A 23828-nucleotide genomic window follows, 5' to 3' on the forward strand; every position below is an offset into this window, starting at 1 on the left:
GTAAAGAGGCTTGAAAAAGGATTTATTGCTCTTGAGGCCTTCTTCACTCGTGATGCTGGCAAAACATTAAAACTGTTCCAGTAATTACCTGGCGATGAACGTTTTCATAAAGTAGCCTCAGTTCAGTGCAAGAAGTGTAAACAGAGCTGCCGTGGCTGAGGGAAGGTGGTCAGCTACAGCTGAAAGCCCCCTAATGTACAGGAATGAGCGATCTCATGAGCTTTCTTCCGTTTCTTTTTCATAATGTTGCCTTACAGGGAGTCAGAGAGGTAATTTCAAGATGCAGCCGCATAAGCACGTATCAGCGCTTGTGTATGTGATGTATTCACGTATGATTACTTTTATATGTGAGTGTTGTGTTTTAAATTTTTTTTAAGTTTATTTATTCTCGAGAGATAGAGACAGAGCACAAGCAGGGGAGGGGGAGAGAGAGCGAGGGAGACGCAGAATCGGAAGCAGGCTCCAGGCTCCGAGCTGTCAGCACAGAGCCCGACGCGGGGCTCGAACCCACGGACCGCGAGATCATGACCTGAGCCGAGGTCGGACGCTTAACCGACTGAGCCACCCAGGCGCCCCTATGTGAGTATTTATTTTTAAGTAAGGAAAAGAACTTAAAGATTCACAGAATCCAGTTTTCTAGAAAAGTAAGGCCTGGGTTGACAGAGTTGGGTTTGAGATAAATCAGCTTTTGAGATCAAACACTGTCCCTGCCACATCTAAATTTGTATCTTATGTGCATATCTTTATTTCCTTCTGAGTGAGAAGGTGATATATTATTACCTCTACTATCAGCACAAAGCCGCATGTAACCAGCTTAGGATAAGTGGGGCGGGGGGTGGGGGGGAGGAAAAGCCTAGGATCACGAGATTGTAAACTTGACCATGAGTTTTCAAACTACACCAGGGAAGCCCTTTTCCTGCTTCAAATTAGACAGGAACATCTAACGTAAGAAACAGGAGGTGTAGGGGCGCCTGGTGGCTCAGTCGGTTAAGCGTCCGACTTAGGCTCACATCATGATCTCACGGTCCGTGGGTTCGAGCCCCGTGTCGGGCTCTGTGCTGACAGCTCAGAGCCTGGATCCTGCTTCCGATTCTGTGTCTCCCTCTCTCTTTGCTCCTCCTCTGCTCACACTCTGTCTCTTCCTCTCTTAAAAATAAATAAACATAAAAAAAAAAAAAAGAAATGTGAGGTGTTACATACTCTTGAGAAACAATTTCTAGTCAGCCCTTCTTGGGGGGGTTGCTTCTTTCTCCATTTGAGTAATTTTCAGGTTAGAAAATATTTGAGTTTTTTCCCCATGTTCTTAACAAGTTCATAAAGCATCTGTTCATCATTCAACAAATTTGTTATTAGTTATCTGTTATAAGCAAAGTGCTTTGGCTAAGTCTCGGGGAGGATAAAAGTGGATAAAGTATGGCCCTTGAGGGGAGGGGAATTTACACAGGGGAGGGGGTCACTGGGAGCAGGAGTGATACATGGCAGGGTTCTAGAAACCAGGAGCCGAGAGGGGTGGGCACCATCCTCTTGGGAGGAAGCAGGGGCGGGGGACAGAATGTGTAATGGGAGGCCCACTGTCCAGGAAGGAAGGGGGCCAGAGCCCGGCCGAGGGCCCGGCGTGGTGTCCAGATCTGGGGGGGGGGGGGGGGGGGGGGGGGGGAGTAGAAGGATCAGTGGTGTGCGGGCACCAGGGTCTCCAGGGCCACCACCTGACCAGTCTGTGTGCCATGAGGGAGACAGGCTGCGGCCCACAGAGAGCGTGGGGACCCCAGGAGGGCACGGGGTACAGCAGGCACTGTGTTTCCTCACCCGGGTGGTGGGCACGTGAGTATTCATTTCTTTTCTTTCCGTCTGTGTCGGAGAGGGAGTTAGCATCACAGATACACTGGGGACCAGGCCAGGTGGTTTAAGTGCTGACTTCTCAGCCGCTGGCCCCCGGGACCCCGGGAAGGTTATTTTAGCTCTCCATCCCTCAATGTTCTCACCCGTAAAGTGGGTGTATTAAAAGTACGTCCCACTCAGGGTCGTGTGGGAATCCGCTGAGTCAGTCCAGGTGGGAGTGTGGAATGGTGTCCGGGGCCAGGGAGCCCGGAAGCCGGGGCAGCTGCGGTCGCCAGCGCCCTGTGACTGAAGCGGTCTGCGATCAAGAAAGGAAAAAGCAGAAGGGATGGATGGATGGAGAGCTCCCGCTGAGGGAGGGCCGGCGTGTGCCCGTCCGTGACGTGGGGTTCTGACCTGCAAGCCCGGGGCTTGGGGCTCCCGGGGGACGACGGGAAGGGAAGACACAGGAGGAGAGCGCCCTAGAAGGAGGTGACGAGGCCTCCTTGGCCGAGCGGCCTTCCCCCCGGGTGAATCCTGCCACCCTGCTGACCAGGGACCTGGGGGACTGTGGCACGTCTGGTCACATTTTGAAGGCCTTTAAACGGGCAGATGCCAGATTCAAGCTCAGCTGGCTCCCCCGGCCCCCCTGGGCACCTCATTGGTCTCTGCTCTGTGGGTGCCTGTGGGGTGTCCTGCTCACAGGCGGGGACAACAGGGACAGGAGGCTGCGTGCAGTGGCGCTCAGACATTCAGGAGCCACACTCGGCTTGCTCCTCGGAAGTGGGCGCTGAGGACACGCACCGGGCCGTCCAGAGAACGAGTCAGTCCATCCAGGGGCAGGGCCTCCTCTCCGGCCGGCTCGCCAGTCCTCCCTGTGGCCGCGCGTGGTCCCTGGAGTTTCATTCGTGGGTTGCACGTGCCCTTAGCGCACGGCTGTGTCAGTCAGCCTCTCCCGCGTGGTGCCGTGACCCCGGCCGTCTCTGGGTCCCGTGCTCCCCGAACTGCAGGTAACACTTAAGCCTTCGTCTCTTGCGATTATGGCTTCTCATCACGCCTTGTTGGTTGGAGACTTGGTCAGGAGCCAGGCCGAGGATTGGACGGGCGCTGGGTGTGAGGCCTTCCCCGGTACCCAGGAGGACCAGGCTCCCAGGAGGGACCCGTCTTCCCCCTGCAAGGGACGTGAGGGCAGAGCTAACAACAGAGCGACCACAGCGCGGTGACAATGATGGAACTTGTGCTCTGACGTCCCACACTGCCCCAGGCACCGCGCCCCACGGACGCCGGCCCCCGGCCCCGTGAGGGACTGGGTGGCCCTCCCCCGGCAGGTGGCGAGCCTGGAGGAAGGCAGGAGTGGCTTCTGACCGGCCTGCCTCCGCACCTGCTGCCTTGACTCTCAAGGTGGCGAATGAGTTGGCAAATGGAATGAATAGATGAAAATGGCCCAATTGCTTGGAGGAAGAAGCCTGTCTAGTTCGGAGGGGGTTGTGTTCACTGAGGCCCAGCCCAGCACCAGAGGCCCCCCCCCAGTGCTCGCCTCCTTTCGCCTTCCAAGCAGGTAGATGTGGTTATCCCCACTTTAGAGATGAGAAAACAGAGGGGTAGATTTGGGATTTGAGCCATCACCAGTCACCCCGTAAAGGTCACTCTCTCCCAGGGGCCACGTCCCTGGCCAGACCATGATGGAGCCAACACAGGGGGTGCGTTCTGTGGGGTGAAAAACACCAGCCAAGGCATGTTTGGGAGACCCCAGCAGACCGGCCTGGTGTGCGGGGAAAGTTGAGTTTCATCACTGGGTGGTGGGAGATGGGCCTGGCAGGGCCCAGTTGTGGCAGAAGGCCCGGAACCCTGGGCCTGGCCACACAGAGGTGGTCCTGGAGGGGGAGATAGTGGGGCCCCATCCAGAGGGACACCCGAGAGGCTCAGGATGCCACGGGGAATCCCCACTGGCCCAGAGGGTACCGAGCTTTTACTCGGGGAGCCAGAGTGACCCTCTAGGATGGGTGTCAGGCCTGCGTCTGTGTGTGGGGTCCTCTCCACGGCTGTGTAACCCAGAACAACAGGGAAAGTTCATGAAGCTGGTGGGGTCACTGGCATCCCTGGCTTAGCCACCTCGGTCATGCCACGGGGTCCTTGGAAATGCCAAATGTGGAAATACAGTGTCCTCCAATCTGCGTCTTCTGCAGCTGTCCCCAGAACGTTTCTCGGATGTGGCCACGCACGGTGACGCGTGGCTGAGCTATCTCCAGCTCTGCCCGGGTGCGTGCAGGAGACCGAGCTGTGGCTGCCATTTCCTGTTGGGGAAATGCCATCAACGTTTCCCAATGAGGGAGGGGAGTAGAGCCCAGCGGTCGCCAGCCATGGCGTACTTCTGGAAGCCGCCCAGAGCCCTCTGTATGTACAATTGCACATGTGCTGATTTGGGCTTAGTTTCTCCTTTCCCCCTTCAGACTTTGAACTTGGGATGGGGAAGCAGTCATTGGACAGAGACAGAGGTAACCACGACTTTCCTTAAATAGCCCCGCTGAGCACAAACGGGTCCAGTAGGTCCGGGACGCCTCAGAGCCCGTCGAGCACGGAGCTCGGGTGACTGTGACGTGTTATGGCAGCCAGCCTGGCTGATGGGGAAATGCAGCGACACTTCTAGGTTGTCCCGTTTGAGAGCCTCCACCGTGCCTTTTTGGAGAGCGTGTGGTCTCTGGTCCGAGTCGTACTGTGATGTTTCTTCAACGGAAGACGCTGGTGAATGTCCTCCAGTTCTGAAACGTGTCCCGCGATAAACTGTCATTCACAGAAGAGCTGCTTGTGAGGCCGGGGGCAACCTCCTGGTGCAGTGACTGCAGGGTGGAGGGGACGGTCCCTTTTCCAGCTCGGTGACCACGGCCTCCTTGGGAAGTCATTGGAGGGAAGCCCTCCCCACACGTCATCCTGGCGGGCGGTGGCGGCGGTGAGCGCGGCTGACGCTGGTGCTCCTTGGGGCAGGCAGCAACAGCAAGAATCTTTGCGCCAGGGGCTGCCACCCGAGTGCTCCGGTCTCCCAACGTCCCCGCAGGCCTGCGTGCAGCGTCGGCACTCGGGGAGGGACACGGCAGGAGCTCCAGGGCGCTGGGATCCGGATCCCAGCCTTGGGGCCGCTGGCCCCGGGGAGTGCATCCGCCCTGCCCGGAATCGAGGGCTGGTCACCACCCCGGTGGGAGACAGACACCGGGGTCTGAGTGGGGCACGTCGGCAGAGAACGTGGGTGGCGCAGACACGTGGAGACCCGGTCAAGCGCGGCATCTCCAAGGGCGGGTGCCCGGAGCAGGTCACAGGACCAGACTGGGGATGAGCTGGTGCTCGCGGGGGGAGGACAGCCCCAGCCACCGCGGAAGGTGGGGCACTAAATCCCGGCCACACCAGGCGCAGTTCAGCAAGGCACCGGATGATGCCCGTTGCATGGTTTTCTTGCCCAAAGCCCTTCCTTAGAGGGAGAAAGGCCCTCATGTGACCCTCCAGGGTGTCAGTAGCCCACCGACCCCTAGGCCAAAAGCCCTGCGCAGAGAGGAGCTGGACGGAAACCCTTGGTGCCGCGACTGGCTTCCCGGGGAAACGGAAACCACATTTATGCAGCTCTGCCCAGCGACCCCAGATGCACCTGCTGGGGCAGGAGGTGAGAGGGGGCGTGTGCGCCTCCCTGGGGTGCTTTCTGGACACTGAGCACCGTCTCCCGTGATGTTCATTGATGTGATCGTTCCCCAGTGCGGTTTAAAATCCTGAGGCCGAAGCCGGCGGAAAGAATGAGGGAGCTGCTTGGGCCTAGAGCCGGGCCGAGGTGGGGCGGCAGACGGAGAGACGGACAGGGGAAATGGGCGGTGAGGGAGACCATCAACCAGGGACAATAAAGCAGAGAGGCTCTAGGGAAGGAAGGGTGGAAAGGCATCCTGAACCGTGGCCGGGTGACCATTTTGGGTCCATTAAAGTCACGGCCCAAAGGAAAGCCCTTGGAAAGTTCAGCGCTTTGTCTGTTATCCAGCTGCTGGTGGGGGGAGAGGGAGCTGTAAGACCAGTAGTAGATGGTCACGGTCGGACCGGTTAAGTTAGCCGTGCCGAAGCCGACTGGACTTGCTGCCCCAACACTCGCTGGGCCGGCAGAGAGCGGGGACGTGCTGTTTGCACGGTTTGGGGACACATGGTAACGTCTCGGAAGCCCTCACCTACCCCGTGTTCGGGCCCGTGTTCACGTTACGAGCCCGTCTTCCCTGCTGTTGCTGTCATGTCAGAAGCCCCCTTCACTGTTTTGGAAGGTGCATAAAAAAGGAGAAAGAGGGTTGGTTTGTAGGCGTGGCTTTGCCACTTAATAAGGAAAACCGAGGCGTGAATGTGAAGGCCCTTGGGTGTTGCAGGGAAGAAGCAGGTGGGCTAAGAACGAAATGTCTGGGTTTATAGGAACACAGAGTTCTGTCCTTCGTGCCTTGGGGTTACTCTTGGAGGGGGAGGGGGAAGGGGCTGGAGAGAGACACTTTGAACAAGAGATCCTTTTAGCTCTGGGGCCAAGAGTAGTGGGAAGAAGAGGAGAGGGAGAGGGAGAGAGGAGGGAGAGGGAAGAAGGGGGAGGAGGGAGCGAGAGGGAGGGAGACCAGGGAAGGAGAGGGAGGGAAGGGAGGAGGGGGAGGGGCATGGGGGGGAGGGAGGTGTGCAGCTGGGCTTATCTTACAAACGTCGGTCTCCATAGAGAATTCCGCCGTGGGCGTGGAGACCAGGTACTGCGTGTTCTGCTCAGGTGAGGATGATGGGATGCCGGGAGGATGGTTTGGCACCCTCGAGGCCCTGCTGGCATCATTTGAAGAATCAGGATTTTTTTCTTCATTGTTCTAGCCAGGTTTAGAAGTGTGTGAAAGAGACCAGTTCTGCTTTTAGAAGTATAAAAATAACGTGGTGATAAAAACCTGCTTCATGCCTGACAGGCAGATGTAAATGACTTGCATCCAATTTTTAGTGGCTGTGCTGGGGCAGGGCTGTTCCACTGCCAGTGTTCTCACGAACTGGTGTGGTGTGTGTGGAGCGGGGTGTCGGTGTGCCTGTGTGTGTACATGGTGGGGTGCGGGTGTGCATGTGTGTGTGTGTGTGTGTGGTGTGCATGTACATGTGTGCGTGTGCGTACCAGGGCGTGGGCATGCGGTGGGGTGTGAGTGTGCCTGTGTGTACCTGGTGTGTGGGCACGTTCGTGGGTGCACGGCGGCCTCGTGCAGGTAAGGATCACAGAGGGGGCACCTGAAGTGGACACGCAATCAGAATTTCATTTGTGAGCTTCCTGCCCACCGCTCGGGGCGGGGGCTTTATGGAAATCGCGGAGCCACCCTCGGAGACTCTGCTCGTCCGTTCTTGTTGGTTTGTGTTGCTCTTCCCCTTTAATCGCGGCTCGGGCTCCCCCTGGTTTCGGGGGGGGGGCCTGCTTTCGCCTAAAGTTCTTCATGTTCCCCGATTCCCGCTCTTTGAGGTCCCAGAAACAACACTTCTCAGTCGTCCTTCTGACGTGATGGCTTTATGCCCTGACTGATTCTACGGTGGATCCGAGAGAAGGAATTCCGATGGGGTTTTTGAGACTTTTTGCTATTTGGCAAGCCCTCGGCTTTGTCCTCCGGCCCGTGTGCCGACGCCCCCAAGGGGGGCTGGCTGGGACCCTGTCACCGGGCGCCGCCTCTCCGTCTCCAGAGCAGCACTGGGAAAGGGGCGGCCCCGACTTGGATCCAGGGGTGGACACTTCCTCCCCGTGTGCCCTGGGCAAGTCCCTCGGCCTCTGTAAGCCTCTGTAAGCCTCGGTCCCCTCCTCTGACATTCATTCTGCCCCCCGCCCCCAGGGCTGCTGGGCTCACTGAGGCTGACTCAATGGTATATGCAGAGGGCTTCGCCTCAAAACAGCCCTTGATGGCAATGCAGGAAAGATGCTGCCGGTGTCACTGGCAGGACCCTGTCTGTTTTGCCACCGGGACCAGTGGGGTTTTCGGCTGCTGCGCCCGAGGCCACAGGGGACGGCGGGCACTGTCGGCTGGGCTCCAGGAGCGGTGGCTGGGATAGAGAGGTTCATGTCTATCCTCCCGGATCGACTGTACCCAGGCCCGCTCACGCCTTCGTGCCCCACGGCTGTCTCAGCGGGTCAGCATCTCAGAGAACCCCGATGGGAGATTAACCGGGACGCCATTTCCCATCACCAGGTCACACAGGTCACCTGGGGCCAGCAACCACGATGTTCGGGGCTCAGAGCCACTCTGATGCTGATGCCAAGATCCAAGCCCTCACGGGAATGCGTCTAAGTTAGGGGCAAGGGAGAATGTCCCGTAATTTAGGATTCGATCGAACTGGCCTTGACATCCCCCTGGTCCAGAGATGCCTCCCTGCACGGTGGGAGGCACTGTGCTTCTTGAGAATAAAGCTGTGTAAGGAGGGAGCACGTGCATATGGGCTCCCTGGGCTGCATGCTGTCTGGATACAGATGGGCAGCTTTGGCGTGCACAGGAGACTTGTACACTTCGGTGTGCCGTGAGCGATCAGAGCCCCGGGCCCACGCTGGAGCCCCCGAAGCCAGCCCCCTGCCCCAGAACGCAGAAGCCTTCTCTGTACCTCACCTGCTCCCCTCTCCCATCTTTCCACTGATTTGCTCTTTCGAGAACGATCCGGGGTGTCTCGGTACTGACCGGATCACGCAATCTTCGGATCGCCGTCGCGTCAGCGTTGATCTTCGTCAGTTGGGTAGGAACGTCTGATTGCGTCTCTCCCTCATGGGGGAGAAGACAAAGCATCAGTGAAATACAGTTCTGGGTAATGGGGGGGGGGGTCACGCTGTGTGTGGTCTGAGGGACTGGCTGGCGTGAGTCTTGCCTGACAGAGCTGGAAAATGACTCGCTCTAGGATTCTGGGCGTTAGCTGTGGGAAATTTTACCGCTGAAAAGATCTGTAGTTAAATCCCATACATTTAAAAATAGTCGACGGTCTGTGTCTATTACCTGGCTCTTCCTAAGCCGCTTGGGGCTCCTTTCTTTTTTGTCGTCATTACTCAGAGCTGACGAAAGTGTGAAAATCAAGCACGTGCTCGGACTGAGGGAAGGTTCTGTGTCAGGCCCTGCACGATGACGAACCTGGACCTGGCCTCAGTCGCAGACGCTCGCCGTGAGCTTGGCACGTGCAGAGGGGACTCCCAGTGGCCGTGTCAGTGGGATCCGCACGTAACCCCCAGCTACCATTTGGTTATCTAGGGAAAGAAAGCCACATGTGACTCCCGGAGGAATCTAGAGGATTCTAGTGCCAGAACGGGTTTTATCCTGGGGAAACTAAGGCCAGGACGGGTAGGTGGTCTGTCCATGGCCACTCCCTAGTCGTGAGCATAGCTGGAGGGGCCCTTGGCTGTCTCCCACCACCTTACTCTTCCCTCTCCTTGTTTTTCTGTTCACATTTAATTGCAAAGTTTAATCTGCTTCCTTTAACCTCATTATGAAAAGTCTACACTGGGGACCTGGTCTAACCAGGCTCTGTGCCGTGTGGATGACCCGAGAAAGTCAGAATGACACCGGATAGAAGAAACACTCGTTCTGGAAGATTTTGCCAGATGGTACCACTCATCTCTTCTAGAACAGCCCGGGGCTTCCTTCCCGGAGGGAAGACCGTCCGTCGAGCTGCTCCTCGTGAGGCTTGCTGGCCTGTCCGCCATGTCCACAGAGGAGGGGGGACGTGGTCCTCGGGGGGACATGGCCCCGCAGGCAGCACCTGGGCATCGGCTGAGCGGGGCAGGGAGGGGTTTACGGGCGTCCTGGTGCTGAGGTAACAAATCGCTACAGACCTGGCGGCTTCAGACAACACACATGGATTGTCTTCAAGTTTGGGACGTTAGGGGTCCAAAATCAGGGCTGTGTTCCTTCTGGAGACTTCCAGGAAGAATCTTTTCCTTGCCTTTCCCAGCATCCAGCGGCTGTACTCCTGGTCTTGTGGCCCCTTCCCCATCTTCAGAGCCAACAGGGGGGCATCACCCGATGTGTCTCTTTCCTCAGCCTCTGCGTCCTTGGTCGTGTCTCCAGTTCTGCCTCCGACCTGCCTGTCTCCCGCTTTCCCTTAGAAAGACTCTCATGATTATTTTGAGCCTGCCCGGATAATCCAGGGTAATATCTCCATCTCAAGATCCTTCATTTAATCCCATCTGCAGGGAGACACAGATTCTCAGGATTAGGACGTGGACTTCTTTGGAGGCTAGTATTCGGTCCACTCCAGGGGTAGAGCACGTATCCCCCCATCCCTGCCTCTTTCCCTCCTTCCCTCCCTCCCTTCCCTGTCCCCCCCACAACTCCACCCCGAGCCCCCAACACTCAAGGCCTGAAAACCACCCTGGGAGTTGCAGCTGGGGATTGCTTCGAACCAACGTGTTTCTAGTATACCTGGGTAAGCTTTGGAGATGGGGACTAGAACATTCTATCGGAGAATGGGCCCTGAGGTCACTTTTTCTCGGGCTCCCGTGGAAGTGGGGTGCTGATAGCAGCTGCCCTGAGGGCCCGTGAGGAGGTGGCCCCCGTGGGTGGCTCTGGAGACCGCGGTCCTAGGGGGCTCCCCCCGCCCCGCCCAGGGGCAGTGTGGCTTCCTGGTTAGGATGGCACCATGGGGAGTCTGGGTGTGATGGGGGAGCAGCGGGCACCCTGACAGGCCGTCTCATTCATGCTGCTGAATTGGGTCTGGGCTAGCGTCCCCCTCGCTCCGGGGTGTAGGGTGAAGTTCGTTTCCTCTCAGAGCTGCCTCAGTTTCCCCATTCTCCCCTAGAGCAGGCACACGCCAGCCCGACCTGGCCTTCCCACAGCTAGCAAGCGCACCCGCCTGAGAGAAGCGACCTGGCGGGAGCCCAGCCGCCTCTCGTGCCGGGCCAGTCCCCGCTCCAGAGTTCTAGAACAGGGTCACAAACCACCAAATCCACCCGCCTCCTCGGTTTGTAAGTCAGGTTTATTGGAACGTGGCCACACCCATTTGCTTCTGCAGCAAAGCAGTGGAGTCCGTGGTTTATTCTGTGGGCACAGCCACCTGGGCCGGGTCTTGAGTGAGCCAGCAGACCCAGGAGGGCGGCCCCTCTGTGGCCTCTGCACAGCTGCCCGCGTGGGGACTGTTCCTGCACCGTTATTTTTATGGCGTGAGTGCCCCACCCCCGGCGGGGTCAGCGCCCTGGACCATCAGGATGGCATTCGGCCCTCGGACGAGCACGGAAAGAGCCCCCTCTCTGGGGGCGCCCGCTTCTCCGTCCGCTGCCCGGCGCGGTGAGACAGCGCGCCCTTGTTTGCCGCGGCTCAGAAACAAAACCTAGCGACGCACTGACCCTGGAAACCTCTCTAGAAACAGCCGCCTGTTCTAAAGCCACAACTCGGTCAGTGAGGCCTGAGCCAGCGAGTCACTGGCTGGAGCCTGCGGGACATGCTGCTTGTTATTTTCTGCAGGTCACCAGGATCGGGGCCTAACGGGTCCCCGAGGGCTCCGACAGCGGGCCCCGATTTGCGGGCGCTGCTCTGAAACACGTCTGCCGAACCCCTTTGTCCCTGCGCCGCCGGGCTGGGTGGCTGGAGGCACTTTAGTATCAGGGAGCGTCTGTTCCGTCAGAGGACGCCTGTCTTCCCACGTGCACTGAGGGGTCCCTAACATACACAGGGCTTGAGTCCTCCCTAAACCACAGAAGACCCTCCCTCACCCCGGCAGGAAGTGTTTGTTTTTACCTTGAGGGCGTTTTACGGAATGAAGATCTGAAAGGGGAGGGGAGGATTCGACCCGCTCCGAGCTCTTTGGGTGCACACAGGGCGTTTTTGGCCCGAGCCCCCCGGGACCTCTCAGCTCCTCCTGCCCCCGGGTGGCAACCTGGGCCTCCGGGGAGGGAGGGGATCCTGTCTTTGGGGGACGAAAGGCGCGTCATTTCTTCCCTTTCTCTGTGAAGTGCTTCACACAGTAGCAGACGGAACGCACGTGCCTGGGTTGAGCGGACACTGATTTGGGGGGGGGGGGGTCAGGCCACGCTGGGGGGCGGGAGCGACGCCCAAACCCTGCGACGGCATTGCTGGCGGCACATCAAGCCCCCGGCTGCAAGAGCCCCTGCTGGAGATTTGCACAGCGCTTGGAATGCTGGCCTTCTCTGCTGACCCGCTGTGGGACCTTGGGCAGGTCACACGCCCTCTCTGGGCCCTAGCTTCTGGTCTGCAGCTTATGGGGAGGAACCCAGTACTCAGCTTGCTGTGGGGCACAGAGGGGAAGATGTGAGCGAAGCAGGTGCCGCGCTCACCCCGAGTGAGCGCGCCCAGAGCTGGCACTCGCCCGAGGGCCGGGCTGTCCCCCGTCCTTCCCCTCCAAGGGCACGTTTCTACAAAATGAGACATCTGTGTGCCCCCCCCAGGCTGAAGCTTTGCCGCTGTGTGTCCCCAGCACCTTGTGGGGGTCGACAGACGCCGCTGCCCCCTGAAGCACTGTTCGCCAACGTGGGTCCCCGCGACAGAGTGGCACTAACCTCCTCTGAGGTGGAAGGGCCGGTGTCTGAGCAGAGTTCTCGTCCCTGGGCTGGAGGGACCTGGGGCACTGTCCTCTCTGTCTTTGTGTCTGTCTCTCCGCCCCTCTGTTGTGTGGGTTTTGATCTGGCTTCTTGCCCGGCTGTTTTAGGGATGGGCTGTCCGCACGCGGCAGGGGGGCCCTGCCCCTCTGTGGTTTCCGCACTTGGCGATCCCCGGAAAATCACTGCCTCACCAGAAGCAGCAGGGAGAGCACGCGTATCGAGTGTCCACAGCACACAAAGGAGGTGGCTCCCCCATCGTGCCAAGAGCTGGGCTGGGCCGAGCTCAAGCTCGGGATGTAGGGCGGGGGTTTGGGACGCCTCACGTATTCTCGCATTCCGTATTTCCGCAAGGGGTCAAGTGCAAGACTCTGCAGCCGAGGACGATTTTGCTGCGCAAATGGAGTGAGCACGTGTGGGACACTCACAAACGCGATTCTGATGGGTGCGCCCGGTCCTTGGGCACCACACTGGGGGCCGCACGTCCCAGTGTGAACTCGGACCCTTGCGGGTCCAGACAGACTGGTGATTTCTTGGTTCCCTGTCACTTTTACGACTCTTCACTCCCGAATGTGTGTTCACTGTTTCTAAAGAAAAGCAGGTTTCTGATCTCAAAGAAGCACAGCCCCACGCCGGGTCTGGTACCTTCTCCGCCACCGGACGCGTGCAGGCCCCGCTCGGGAGGACCCCCTCGGCCAGCCCGCCGCATGCACCTGGCCTCGCTGGCTGCCCTGGGAGCCAGCGCCCCTCCCGGAGGCATGAGTTGTCAGCCTCACCAGGCACGCTCCACCTGGCCCTGGCCCACGAAGCCACTACGGGGTTCGTGGGCACATGTACAGTCCCAGTCGGTGGCTCTAAATGACAAGACCACAGGCCACACCCCTACGGGCCCACCTTCTCTTGAAAGGGCCCGATGAGTCCACCGCTCCCATGGGTTTGGTGCACGTCCCGGTGTGCCGGCCGTGGGCATCACCGCCTGTGTGAGTTGTGCTATTATCTGGTGCCCAGTGTGCACCCCAATACCAAGGGGCAGCCCCAGCTGCTGTCAGAGGAGCCCCCATGGGCTCTGCCCAGAGGGAAGGGCCTCTCGGAACCCCGGGGCACAAGGCCGCCCCCAGGCCATCAGACGGCCCTTGGCCCGCACATGGCCATCTCAGTGAGTCACCTACATCCTCGGGAGGTTACTGGTTCACAGGACAGACTCAAGGGAGGGTTTGCTCGGGAGTAACCCCGATCCCCACCTGAACTGCCCACCGGGAGGCCAGGAAGGAGCAGACGCCTGCCTGGAATTAGTGCGCCCTCAGTGATGTCATTCGAGTCCCTGTGGCCCAGGCCCCGGGGCGCCTGATGAGGTCCCACCGCACGGGGAGCTTGACCTTGCAGAGGAGAAGCCTCCGCTGACCCCCAGCTTTTCCATGTGTCCGTCCGCCGCGGGGCAGATGCAGACGCCGTCCTTGGGGTCCCAGCCCCTGCCTGCAGCTGGTCTCCCTCTGCTCCTTCCGCTAAGTCCCCCACCTCCCAGCGGTAGGAATGTGAGCTGCTCTGCCCCTTCCTACCCGGCGCGATCTCCCCAGGGGACTCTGCCGCTCTCCGTAATGAGGCAGATCGCGGGGCCACAGGCTTCCTGCCTCTTGCTTCTGCTTCTCTCTGCCTGATTAAACAAGTCCTCGGGGACTCCCTGTCCAAATCGAGGTGGCACATGGTGACAGGTGCGGGGTTGAGGTGCCCCATCTGTGGAAGACGAGTAGACAGCTGGGCGAGAACCCCCCCCAGGCCCGTGCAGGTTTGGGGGTACGGGGAGCATACAGCCAGCGACTGGGGAGAAAGTCGAAAGGAGGGGCTCCCTGCCCGGAGGGCTTCACCGGCCCCTGTAAGTGTTGGCCGTGGGGGGTGAAACGCTTCGTTTGCGTGACTGTGGTCCCGGAGGGGTCCCTTCTGAGCACATTTCTCAGGAACTGAGGAAATGGGTCCGAATCAGGAGTCTTTACCTGTGGGTCCAGCTGCCCCCGTTTTATTGTCGCACGTTGAACCGTCTACTCGAAGGCGGACGCACGTGGCTGTCTCTGTGACGCGTGGTCCTTCTCCTTTTACGAGGCTCTCGGATGGAGACTTGGCAGAGCTTCCAGAGCAATTTGATGTGGCTGCAAAACGACAAGCCCTTAATTATTAATTAATTAATACTATTTTAATTATTTAATTAGAAGGCGATGGTTTATGAAGAAGTCTTGCGTAAATAGTTCGTGTGTGTACAAACTGTAAATAAATGAAATAACCGTTTCGTTAATAAACACACTTGGGGGGGCGCCTGGGTGGCTCAGTCGGTTGAGCGTCCAACTTGGGCTCAGGTCACGATCTCACGGTCCATGAGTTCGAGCCCCGCGTCGGGCTCTGTGCTGACAGCTCAGAGCCTGGAGCCTGCTTCGGATTCTGTGTCTCCCTCTCTCTCTGACCCTTCCCCATTCACGCTCTGTCTTTCTCTGTCTCAAAAATAAACATTAAAAAAAATTTTTTTTTAAAAGAAGTAAACAAACACACTTGCTCCCCATCGTGGGGGCGGAAGTGACGTGGCTGGCGGTGTGGCCCTGGGTTGAGATCCATTCACACTGGCTGTGGGGGTCCTGAAGGAGACACCAGACCCCCTGGTCTTATTCCAAAACGAGGTGGTGGATTCCCTGTAGGCCAGATAATTAATGCACGTGCAAGTGCTTTGTAAACACTAGAGCAGCGCACGTGTGCGGGTCGCTGCTAACATAATGCCGGGGGGTGTGCAACTGAGGAAGACGGGGGCACACGGGTGGTGGGCTTTCGCCCTCAGAACTCAGCATTTAGACCACGCGTGTAAGATCTTGCTTTCTGGCCGTGGTTACATCGTCAGGTGTCCTCGTGGGTTTGCCCGTATTGCCTGGCAGAAAAGCCCACGATCCCTGCGATCGGCAGCTGGGAAACGGGTGTGATGTGCTTTCTGCAGGATACAAGACCCTTCTGAAAGGCATCTCCGGGAAGTTCAACAGCGGGGAGCTGGTGGCCATCATGGGTCCCTCTGGGGCCGGGAAGTCCACACTCATGAACATTCTGGCTGGGTACAGGTGAGCACGCCTCTGCGGAGAAACAGGTCCTCACCCCGTGGTTGGCCTGTGGGTGGCAGTCGGGAGAGAGAAGCCCCTTCTGTTCGACCTGTCACTTCTTAAGGTTCTGTACAGACTGTGACCTGTGGGGTTTAGCAGCGAGAGGCCTTGGGATCCGGGAAGGAAGCCCTGCAGGGACGGCAGTGACTTTGAAAGTGTCAGAGGGCAGCATCTGCTCAATGTCACGTGACGGTGGAGGGTGGACGGCCCACGTGCAAGGGAAGGAGGCCACGGGACGGAGCAGCCGGGTGGGCTCCCTCGTGGGCTCAGCCGCGGCCAGGCACAGGATAGGAAGAAGGAGGAAGGTCAAGGCTGGGGAGGGGACGACAGGAGAACTCTAAGACTGGTGTGAGTCAGGGTCTAATGTAAGATGAGCAGGAGGACCGTCAGGCTGGGTCCCCGAGCTCACGCACTCCTGCCAGTGCCCGTGTTAGCCCCGGACGTCCTGCCCCGTGTCATTCCTGGGGGCGTCACCGGAAAGCCCGATCCTCATGGGTGTTAAAACTGTGCTCCTCAAGTCGCCTGTCTTCAGCTCTCGGGCTTGCGTTTGCTAACTGTAGCAAAAAACGCTGTTGATACTCAGGAGAATTTCATCTCCTGGAAACAAAAAAGACACTATCACCTCTTTCCTTGGGACCTCTGCATTACTCCTTAATGCCAGAAATTAGGATTTTTAAAAACCTGACAAAGGTTGAAGTCAACGTCCAGCATCAGGGGATGCATGGGTGGGGGGGAGGAGGGGGGGGCAGCCACTGTCAGCACATCCCACACCCACAGTTGCTGCCTGGCCTAGGGGTGCTCAAGCAGCCTGGGGCTGTGGCCCACTGCCTGGAGGTTGCTATTCCCTGGGGGGGGGGGTGGGGATCCCAGCCCATTGCCTGGAAGAAAGAGCCCAAGGTCATAGTAACGGCCAGGATGAGGCTGGAAACCAGACTCCGTAATTTCACTGGTCTCCACTATCCCTTGGTGTTTCTGTGCCTGGAGACATCCAGGAGGCACTTCCTTAGGGGCCTGTCCCAGCCTCCCCCACCTCCCTGGGCCAGTGCAGATGTACCGTGGGTCTGGGAGGAGGAGGCCGTGCCCTTCAGGTCTCCGGGGTGCGCACGCCATGTCCCGACCTGTCGCTGGGCCAGGGGACAACTTCCCCTGTGGAGAAGGAGCATCCGCTTGGCCGAATGGATGCAGGGCCCAGACCCCCTCCTCCGAGCCACCTGCACACAGGGAGTCTGCTCAGTCTCCGCCCTCAGGAGCTGGTTCCTATATAGCGGCCACATCCCCAGCTGCAGAGTCTTGGCCTTCGGGGTAGCCTTGGCCACTCACGACATCGCTCAGAAGCCAATATCACAAACCCCAGCACAGTGGGGGGGGGGGGGGTGTGTGCACGTCCCACCTGGTGGCCACGCGTGGGAGCACCCACGTGCATCTTTGTTCGTAAGCGCTGGTTACTTACGGATTCGGTTCACCTCCCCGTCCATCCCGAGTGTGGTCTCCGTGCAGCTCCTTCCTGCGAGTCCTGGTACTGTTCTGGGTCCCCATCCCCTCCTGCCTGCCCCTTGGTGTCCCTGCGGTAAACGGTCCGTCGGGAAGATGCTGGGAGGGGCCTCCTCCCTCCCCAGGGCCCTGGAGGAGGAGCTGACGGTGTCCGCTCTCGGCTCTGCAGGGAGACTGGCATGAAGGGGGTCGTCCTCATCAACGGCCTGCCCCGGGATCTGCGCTGCTTCCGGAAGGTGTCCTGTTACATCATGCAGGACGACATGCTGTTGCCACACCTCACTGTGCAGGAAGCCATGATGGTGAGCCGCCCACCGGCCTGAGCCTGCACAGGCCGCCCCCCTTCCCCCTTCCCCCTCCCCCCATTAGAGCAGTGCCCGGCGTGGGGCTGGGGGCTCTGCCGGCCACCTCCCTCCAGCACAGCTCTCACACCAGGCATGCTGTTTGGACAGCTTCATCGAAAACAAACTCCCAAGACCCTGACTTCTCATAGACTCTGGATGGCAAATTCATGGCCAAGTTTGTGAGGTTACTGATACACCATCAGACACACCCCTATCGCCCCTAAGGGCCATCAGCTGCCCTTAGTTGTTTGTGGCTTTGGGCCCAAGTATCCCGATCTGGTGCCTGGGTTAGGGCCTTGAGGGTCTCGTCCTCGGCCCCCCGCTGGTTGTGCATGGGGCTGCTAGCTTGTCTGCCTTGACCTCACCTGCTGCAAAAGATAGTGTGCGGCCCCCAGGTCCCTCCTGGCACTGTGGGGAATGTTCTGGGGTGCTCTGCCTGGGGCCTGGTCAGTAAACAGGCGTTTACCTTCACTCTCCTGCCCAGAGAGGTCTTGCCCTGTGCTCCTGACCCGGACAGGGCAAAGCTTCCTCTCTGCGGGCTTGGAGAGGGCTGCCTGCCAACTTATCTGAAGGGCAACTCCAAGGGCTTCTCAGATCAGCAAAGGGGAGCAGGTAAGATGTCGGATATGCCACCTGTCCCCGACCTGCTCCGTGGGTTGTCTTCATTCACGTGCCTGGTGCTGAATGTTCTGGAAGGAGAGACGTCTCCACCAGGCTGGGCCTTGCCGGCAGGCACACATGCTCAGTGCCTCTAATGGCCTATTCTGCCTCCAAATGGCCATTCTCATGGGGCACAGGGAACTTAGGAGGGGTTACGAAAAGAACAGTCGATTTAGAAAATTCAAACTTAGTTTTTCGCCTTTCTCCTGGGAGACCAGAGTTTAGCTTTTTGGCGAGTTACTGAGCTAAATAAACACTTGGTTACTTGACTGAGAAGCTTCATTTCGATTTCCAGCTCGATCACTGCTTTCTTTTGCAGACAAGATTGGTGACTCTCACCAAGCTGTCACCAGGCTGTGCTGTGAAATCCATTTTCAGCATGAAATTAAATAAGATTTTGATTTTGAGAGTTGTATGATACCTTGAAAACCACCTCTCTCTTGGGGAAAGCATGCCTTTGGCTTCAGAAGGTCCTGTCACAGGGGTGGGGGTGACACCAGCCACCCACACCCAGTCCCAGGCGTGTGTCGCGACAGCTGTGCCTTTCCACGTGCTGCTTCTGATCCTTACCACCACCAGGCAGACCACCAGGTGACACTCGGTGTTACCCAGCAGGCAGCTGGCCCTGTGAGCCACCCACGCCTGGATGGGAGGTGTGCCCCTGTCTCCCAGGGCGGCCCACAGACCCCGGCAGGGCAGAACCAGGGCTGACACTGGATGCCAATTGCTACCCAAGGTTTTACCCAGCAGCATTGTGCCCAGCCAACCGGATCTCAAACAAAACAAAGCAATGCCGGGGGGGGGGGGGCACTTTCCACTTTCTGCGGTGTAAGCACCCCCACTGTGGATAGCGTTAAGCTGTCCAGTGGTTCAACGGGTGGCCTGGTCTTTAAGCCCCCGATGCCTGGGGTTTCCTTAACTGTCAGCTGCCCCTACCCACCTTCTCTTGTGGGCACAGCAGAGAAGCTGTCTGAGATGACAGGAAGCAATCCAGACACGTGCTGCTCTCTGGGACCCCGCCTTTGTTAAGCCAAGGGGGGGGTAGGAAGCCAAGAGCTCCAGGGGCTTTCCTCCATTATCTGGCAGCGTGGCCGCTCAGGCTCCAGCCCACAGCAGACCAGTGAGTTAGCTTGCCCTGCTGACCGCGGCCTGTTCTGATTCCCCACCCTGCAGGTGTCTGCACATCTGAAGCTCCAGGAGAAGGACGAAGGCAGGAGGGAGATGGTAAGTGTGGGATTGGGCCACGGGTGGTCCAGAAAGTGCGTGAAATCCCTTTGGCGGAGGCGTGGGGAGGGACTTTGTGGCCCTGCTTTTGTTTGCTGGTTCGTCACCTAGCCTTCTGCATGGGGGACAGTGACATCTCCGTGTGCGCCCCAGGCTCGGCAGCCGGGACCCAGGAGTGGCCGCCTTGCCACAAGACTTACAGCTCTTAGCGTGGCCACCAAATGGCAAGGGCGCGGCAGGAAAGCTTAGGTGGTCAGAGGACACCAGCCTCAACACTAGACCAAGCGTTCTGCCCCTTTTTAGTGTTTAATGTGCTTTGTACTCCATTGTTGTTGTTTTTTATAAAACACTAACAATGAAGATGGTTAGTCACTCGCTTAAAAATAACCAGCCTTCACCCACACGCACTCACAAGAAGATATTTGGTTCTTAACGTGTTATTAAGCAGCCTTAAAAAAATCAAGTAAGTAAGTTTCCAGGATGCTGGAGGCCTTCTAAACCTTTTCATCCCCCTCCTCGCCGCTTCCCTAAAAGCCCAGGGCACAGGGAAGGTGCCGGGTCAGCACCCCATCGGAAGTGGGCAAGCCACACTCGGCGGCGGGTGTGACGGATTTATGTTTACACATCGTCTGGGGGAGACTCAACTTCCCTCCTCCGCTCCCCGGCTAGCCTGGTGCTAGTGGGATTTCAATGGAAGAGTAAAATTGGGCGAAATCCCACTCTCGCAGTACTCTCTTGTCTTCTGACACCATCAGAAGACGACAGTCCGGAGGCAGAAAGAGTAGGCTGCAGGTTCAGCACCAGCGGTGCTGGTCAGCGCCTTACGTTTGCCGTAATCTGCAGTGATGAGAGGCAGGGCCCGGTTAAGGAACATTAATAGCAAGTCTATTTCCCACGTCTGTTCCCTCTCCCATGGCACATACTAGTTCATGTTCCATGAGTGTGCCATGAAAACAATGCTGGGCATCGCTGGGGCTCCTTCTCTCCCCTGTGCCCCCCACCCCGACCCTGGCCTGGCCGGCGCCCTTCAGGGTCAGCCCCGGGAGTCCAAGGTCAGCCACGCGGTGGATGCAGGTGGGAGCAGAGCAAAGACCCCTGCTGCTGTCAGGATGCCCCCTGTGGCGTTCTTTTATTCTGAAGCCCAAAGGAATGAAATAGATTGCTGGAACCCAGGACAGAGACGGGGCAAATGTGGGGACCCCCTTAGGAAGGTGGGAGGGGTGGGCTGGGTCGTTGGTGCCGAACGTGGAAGGCCCCCAGGAGTGAACAACCACCTCGGGCCCGCCGGGGAAAGCCGTGGAGGGAAGGCCCCTCGGAGCGATGGAGGGCCAGGTTATAGTTCCGCTCAGGACTACACAATACGGTGGTGAGCGGACAGGGGAGGTGGAGGGTCTTGCTGACACGGAGAGGGCCCTGCCGTGAGGCGGAGCTAGGTCCACAGGGGCGCCCCTTCAGCTCTGGCCTCCTAGGACCCGCTGGATAACCTTGGGTCACTGCCTCCAGCGCTCTGGACCGTTGTCTGTAATGAGGGCTAGAGACCACGGCCGCCCCTGCCCTCCGGGCAGTGTGAAGCTGACTTAGCTCGTGGATCCACAGAGCAGACTCGGGGCGATCTTCCTGCAGCACGACTCTCCTGGACAGTCCTCTCCGTGGGGAAAGGGAACAGGAACGTAGCTTTCGCTGGAGGGCTGGGAGGGCAATGCGTGCTTCTCGGCTGACATTCTGTGTCACACACAGGCCCTCTTGCCTCCTGAGCCAGGTCTTCAGAAACCGGCTTCCAGCCCCCATCAGGGAGCTGGTCGGGGTCTTTGGGGAGGGCTGTGGAACCCCCACTCTTCCTGCTCTAGCAAAAGGGACGGGGAGAGAAGGCCTTCTTGGTGGGGCGAGCAGGTGTCTCCCGGGCGGGCCACGCCTGTGCACATGTCTTCCATACGCCTGACCTAAGACACGAGCAGACCAGAGCCTCATGCTGTTCTCAGCTGGGTTACAAGAGCAAAGACAGCAAGTCAGTGAGGGTCTCGTCTGCCAGCTGCGTGGCTGATCGTCCCGAGGGAGCAAGAGGCTTGCCCCGTCTTCAGATTCGTCTGCTGCTGGACCGAGCAAGGCCGTGAGCATGCACGCCTAGCGGTGGTCTTGGGTCCCGCACACATTTCTTACCAGAAGCCCCCGTTCTGGTTTTCAGCCAGGTGTGGGTCCCGCCTCCCCCGAGAATGCATCTGCCGGATTGGCTGGTTATTTCCAGGATGAAACAGTGGCGAGTGTGACTCATTTCCCCCAGCCTGAGTTACAGTTGTTTGTATCTTGTGGAAACACAATAGAATGGAATGTTCTATTTTTTAAAAAAAAAAAAATTTAGCCTTTATTTTTGAGAGAGAGAAAGAGAGAGAGAGAGCACAAGCAGGGGAGGGGCAGAGAGAGGGAGACCCAGAATCCGAAGCAGGCTCCGGGCTCCAAACTGTCAGCACAGAGCCTGACACGGGGCTCAAACTCACGAACCCTGAGATCATGGCCTGAGCCGAAGTCAGATGCTTAATCGACTGAGCCACCCAGGTGCCCTTAGGATAGAATGTTCTACTAGGTAATGGAATGTGTTGTCCACAGCCTTCCTTGGTTCCCAGAAAAGCAGCCTCAGCCCTCGAGGGTCCCCAGCAAGGGGCTTTCTCAGGAGCAAGGTCTCCCAGGGCTGGGACATTGTTCTTTCTGACTAGTTTTAGAACAAAACCAACCAGCAGAGCATGACTCTTGAGAGAACGCCGGAGAAATGGGCTGGACAGGCAGGAGAAGGACAGGCACCGATATTTGCCTCCACCTCCTGCGTCCTGTCTGTGGGGGCCGAGGGTACATGGAACGGGACCATGCCTGACCACAAGGAGGGATCCCCAAGAGGACAGATCGTGGACAGGACAGGGCATGCTCCGTGCTGCAGGGGGACCCCAAAGACGAGCCTGGAACAACCAGAATGACCCTTCATTCTGCAAGTTCAGTCTGTGTCCCAGAAGACCGAATGAGCTTGGTGGCTCTGGGAAAGCCAACAGGTGCTGTCTGCAGGGGAAGGAAGTGGGCCAGGGCACACACACCCCCCACGGCCCCCCTTCGATGGCCCTTCCCGGGAAACCTCGCTGACCTTCTTTCTAGGTTGGGATCCCTCAAATGCAGTGTGTCCTAGAAGGGCCGTGGGTTGGGTTTATGGGTCAGCAAGGGAAGAGTCTGGTGGGATTCAGACCCAGGTCCGTCTGACCTGACTGCCTCCCGGGCTGGGGGGCAGTGGTGCCCCAGCTCTTATCATCACCCAGGCTTGCATTCTGTACTTGACCGTGCACCAGGAATTCAAGAGCTGGAGTGAAATTTTTCTTCCCTGGGAGTTCTTTCTCCTTTGGGATGACCTCATCTCTCCAGAGAAGCCACTGGACTGGGGTCCGCCTGCTTCTGCCGCAAGGGGCCAGGATGGTGGCCGTGGTGGGACCTCCAAGGGGGCTGGCCCTGGGCGGCGAGCCTGGTGTGGACGCGGGACAGCGGCGGTGGACCCCCGCCTTCCCAGTGGCTGCCTCCGGGAAGACACTGCTCTTAAAAGCCTGCTGACTTTCTGTTCCCTGAGCCCATGCTGGGTCAGTCATCTGGAGCGGACAGGAAGGCGTTGTCCCAGTGGACTGTTTGTATCCCGGTGCCCAGCCTGCTTCCCGGGGGCCGGCCTCGGCGGGGCCACCGTGGAGGGTGGTGACGGCTTTTAGCGGTTTCCTGGCCTTGCTGGCACGTCGGACACCTGGTTCTTCTATTGACAAGTGCCAGGGGGCAGCTTTCCTTCTTCCGGAGAGACCCGGCCTGCGTGGGGCGCGTCTGCAGGAACCGCGTGTGCTAAAAATGGTTGCATTGGTCGCTGCTGTTGATTAAATGCTTCTTGTGTTGTGCCAAGCCCTGAGCTGGGTGTTTTGATATCTTATCCCATTTAACTGCCACAATGGCCCTCCCCTCTGTGCTGGTCAGAAACCTGATCATCCTCTGTGCGTCTGCCGGTCTACCTGTTCTATAAACGGTGATTGGGCACCTTCCCTGACCTGGGCCCTGAGCGAGGCTTAAAGAGGCCCGCAAGGTCACCTCTGCAGGAGGCATATCGGAGACTCTGCCCCAGGCAGGCCTGGCTCCAGCACTGCTTCCCAGCCTCCTGGGCCCAAAATCAGGACCTCGGACTTGGAAACTCGCCTGTCCACTCGGCAACGGGCCCCGCTCTGCAGTCCCATCCGTGTGTATCCACGAGTGGGATGCGGGAGGCAGCAGGTGTTTCCACATGGGCCCTGTAGGTGGTGAAGTGTGGTGGGCAGTCCCTGACGGACACTCTGGCCCCGTTGCTCTCTCAGGTCAAGGAGATCCTGACGGCTCTGGGCTTGCTCTCTTGCGCCAACACGAGAACCGGAAGCCTCTCGGGCGGCCAGCGGAAGCGCCTGGCCATCGCACTGGAGCTGGTGAACAACCCTCCCGTCATGTTCTTCGATGAGCCCACCAGGTAATCAGGAGCAATGAGGGAGGAGCCCCGTCCTCCCCATCAGCAGTGTCCACGGGGGGCCCCACAGTAGCCTCAGAAGGGGGGAGGCATGTGCTCTGCCTGCCCATCTTTTTCTCCTATCCCGGGGTCCCCGAGGGGAGGCC

The 23828-nt window shown here is 58.6% G+C and overlaps 1 protein-coding gene across 7 annotated transcripts in view; it reads left to right on the plus strand.

Annotated features, from left to right (window-relative positions):
- ABCG1 (ATP binding cassette subfamily G member 1) overlaps positions 1-23828 on the plus strand; it is an 80887-nt gene that overhangs the window by 37267 nt on the left and 19792 nt on the right. For all 7 annotated transcript variants that reach the window (XR_003971611.1, XM_030328542.2, XM_030328539.1 and 4 more), the window contains 4 exons: positions 15312-15429; positions 17129-17261; positions 19137-19187; positions 23540-23685. Coding sequence is in view for 6 of the 7 variants with exons in the window: in XM_030328542.2 (XP_030184402.1) it covers positions 15312-15429; positions 17129-17261; positions 19137-19187; positions 23540-23685 (448 nt within the window). In the remaining variant the exon portion in view is untranslated. The remainder of the gene's footprint in view (positions 1-15311; positions 15430-17128; positions 17262-19136; positions 19188-23539; positions 23686-23828) is intronic.

Source organism: Lynx canadensis, chromosome C2, assembly GCF_007474595.2.
Source record: "Lynx canadensis isolate LIC74 chromosome C2, mLynCan4.pri.v2, whole genome shotgun sequence".
NCBI lineage: Eukaryota > Metazoa > Chordata > Mammalia > Carnivora > Felidae > Lynx > Lynx canadensis.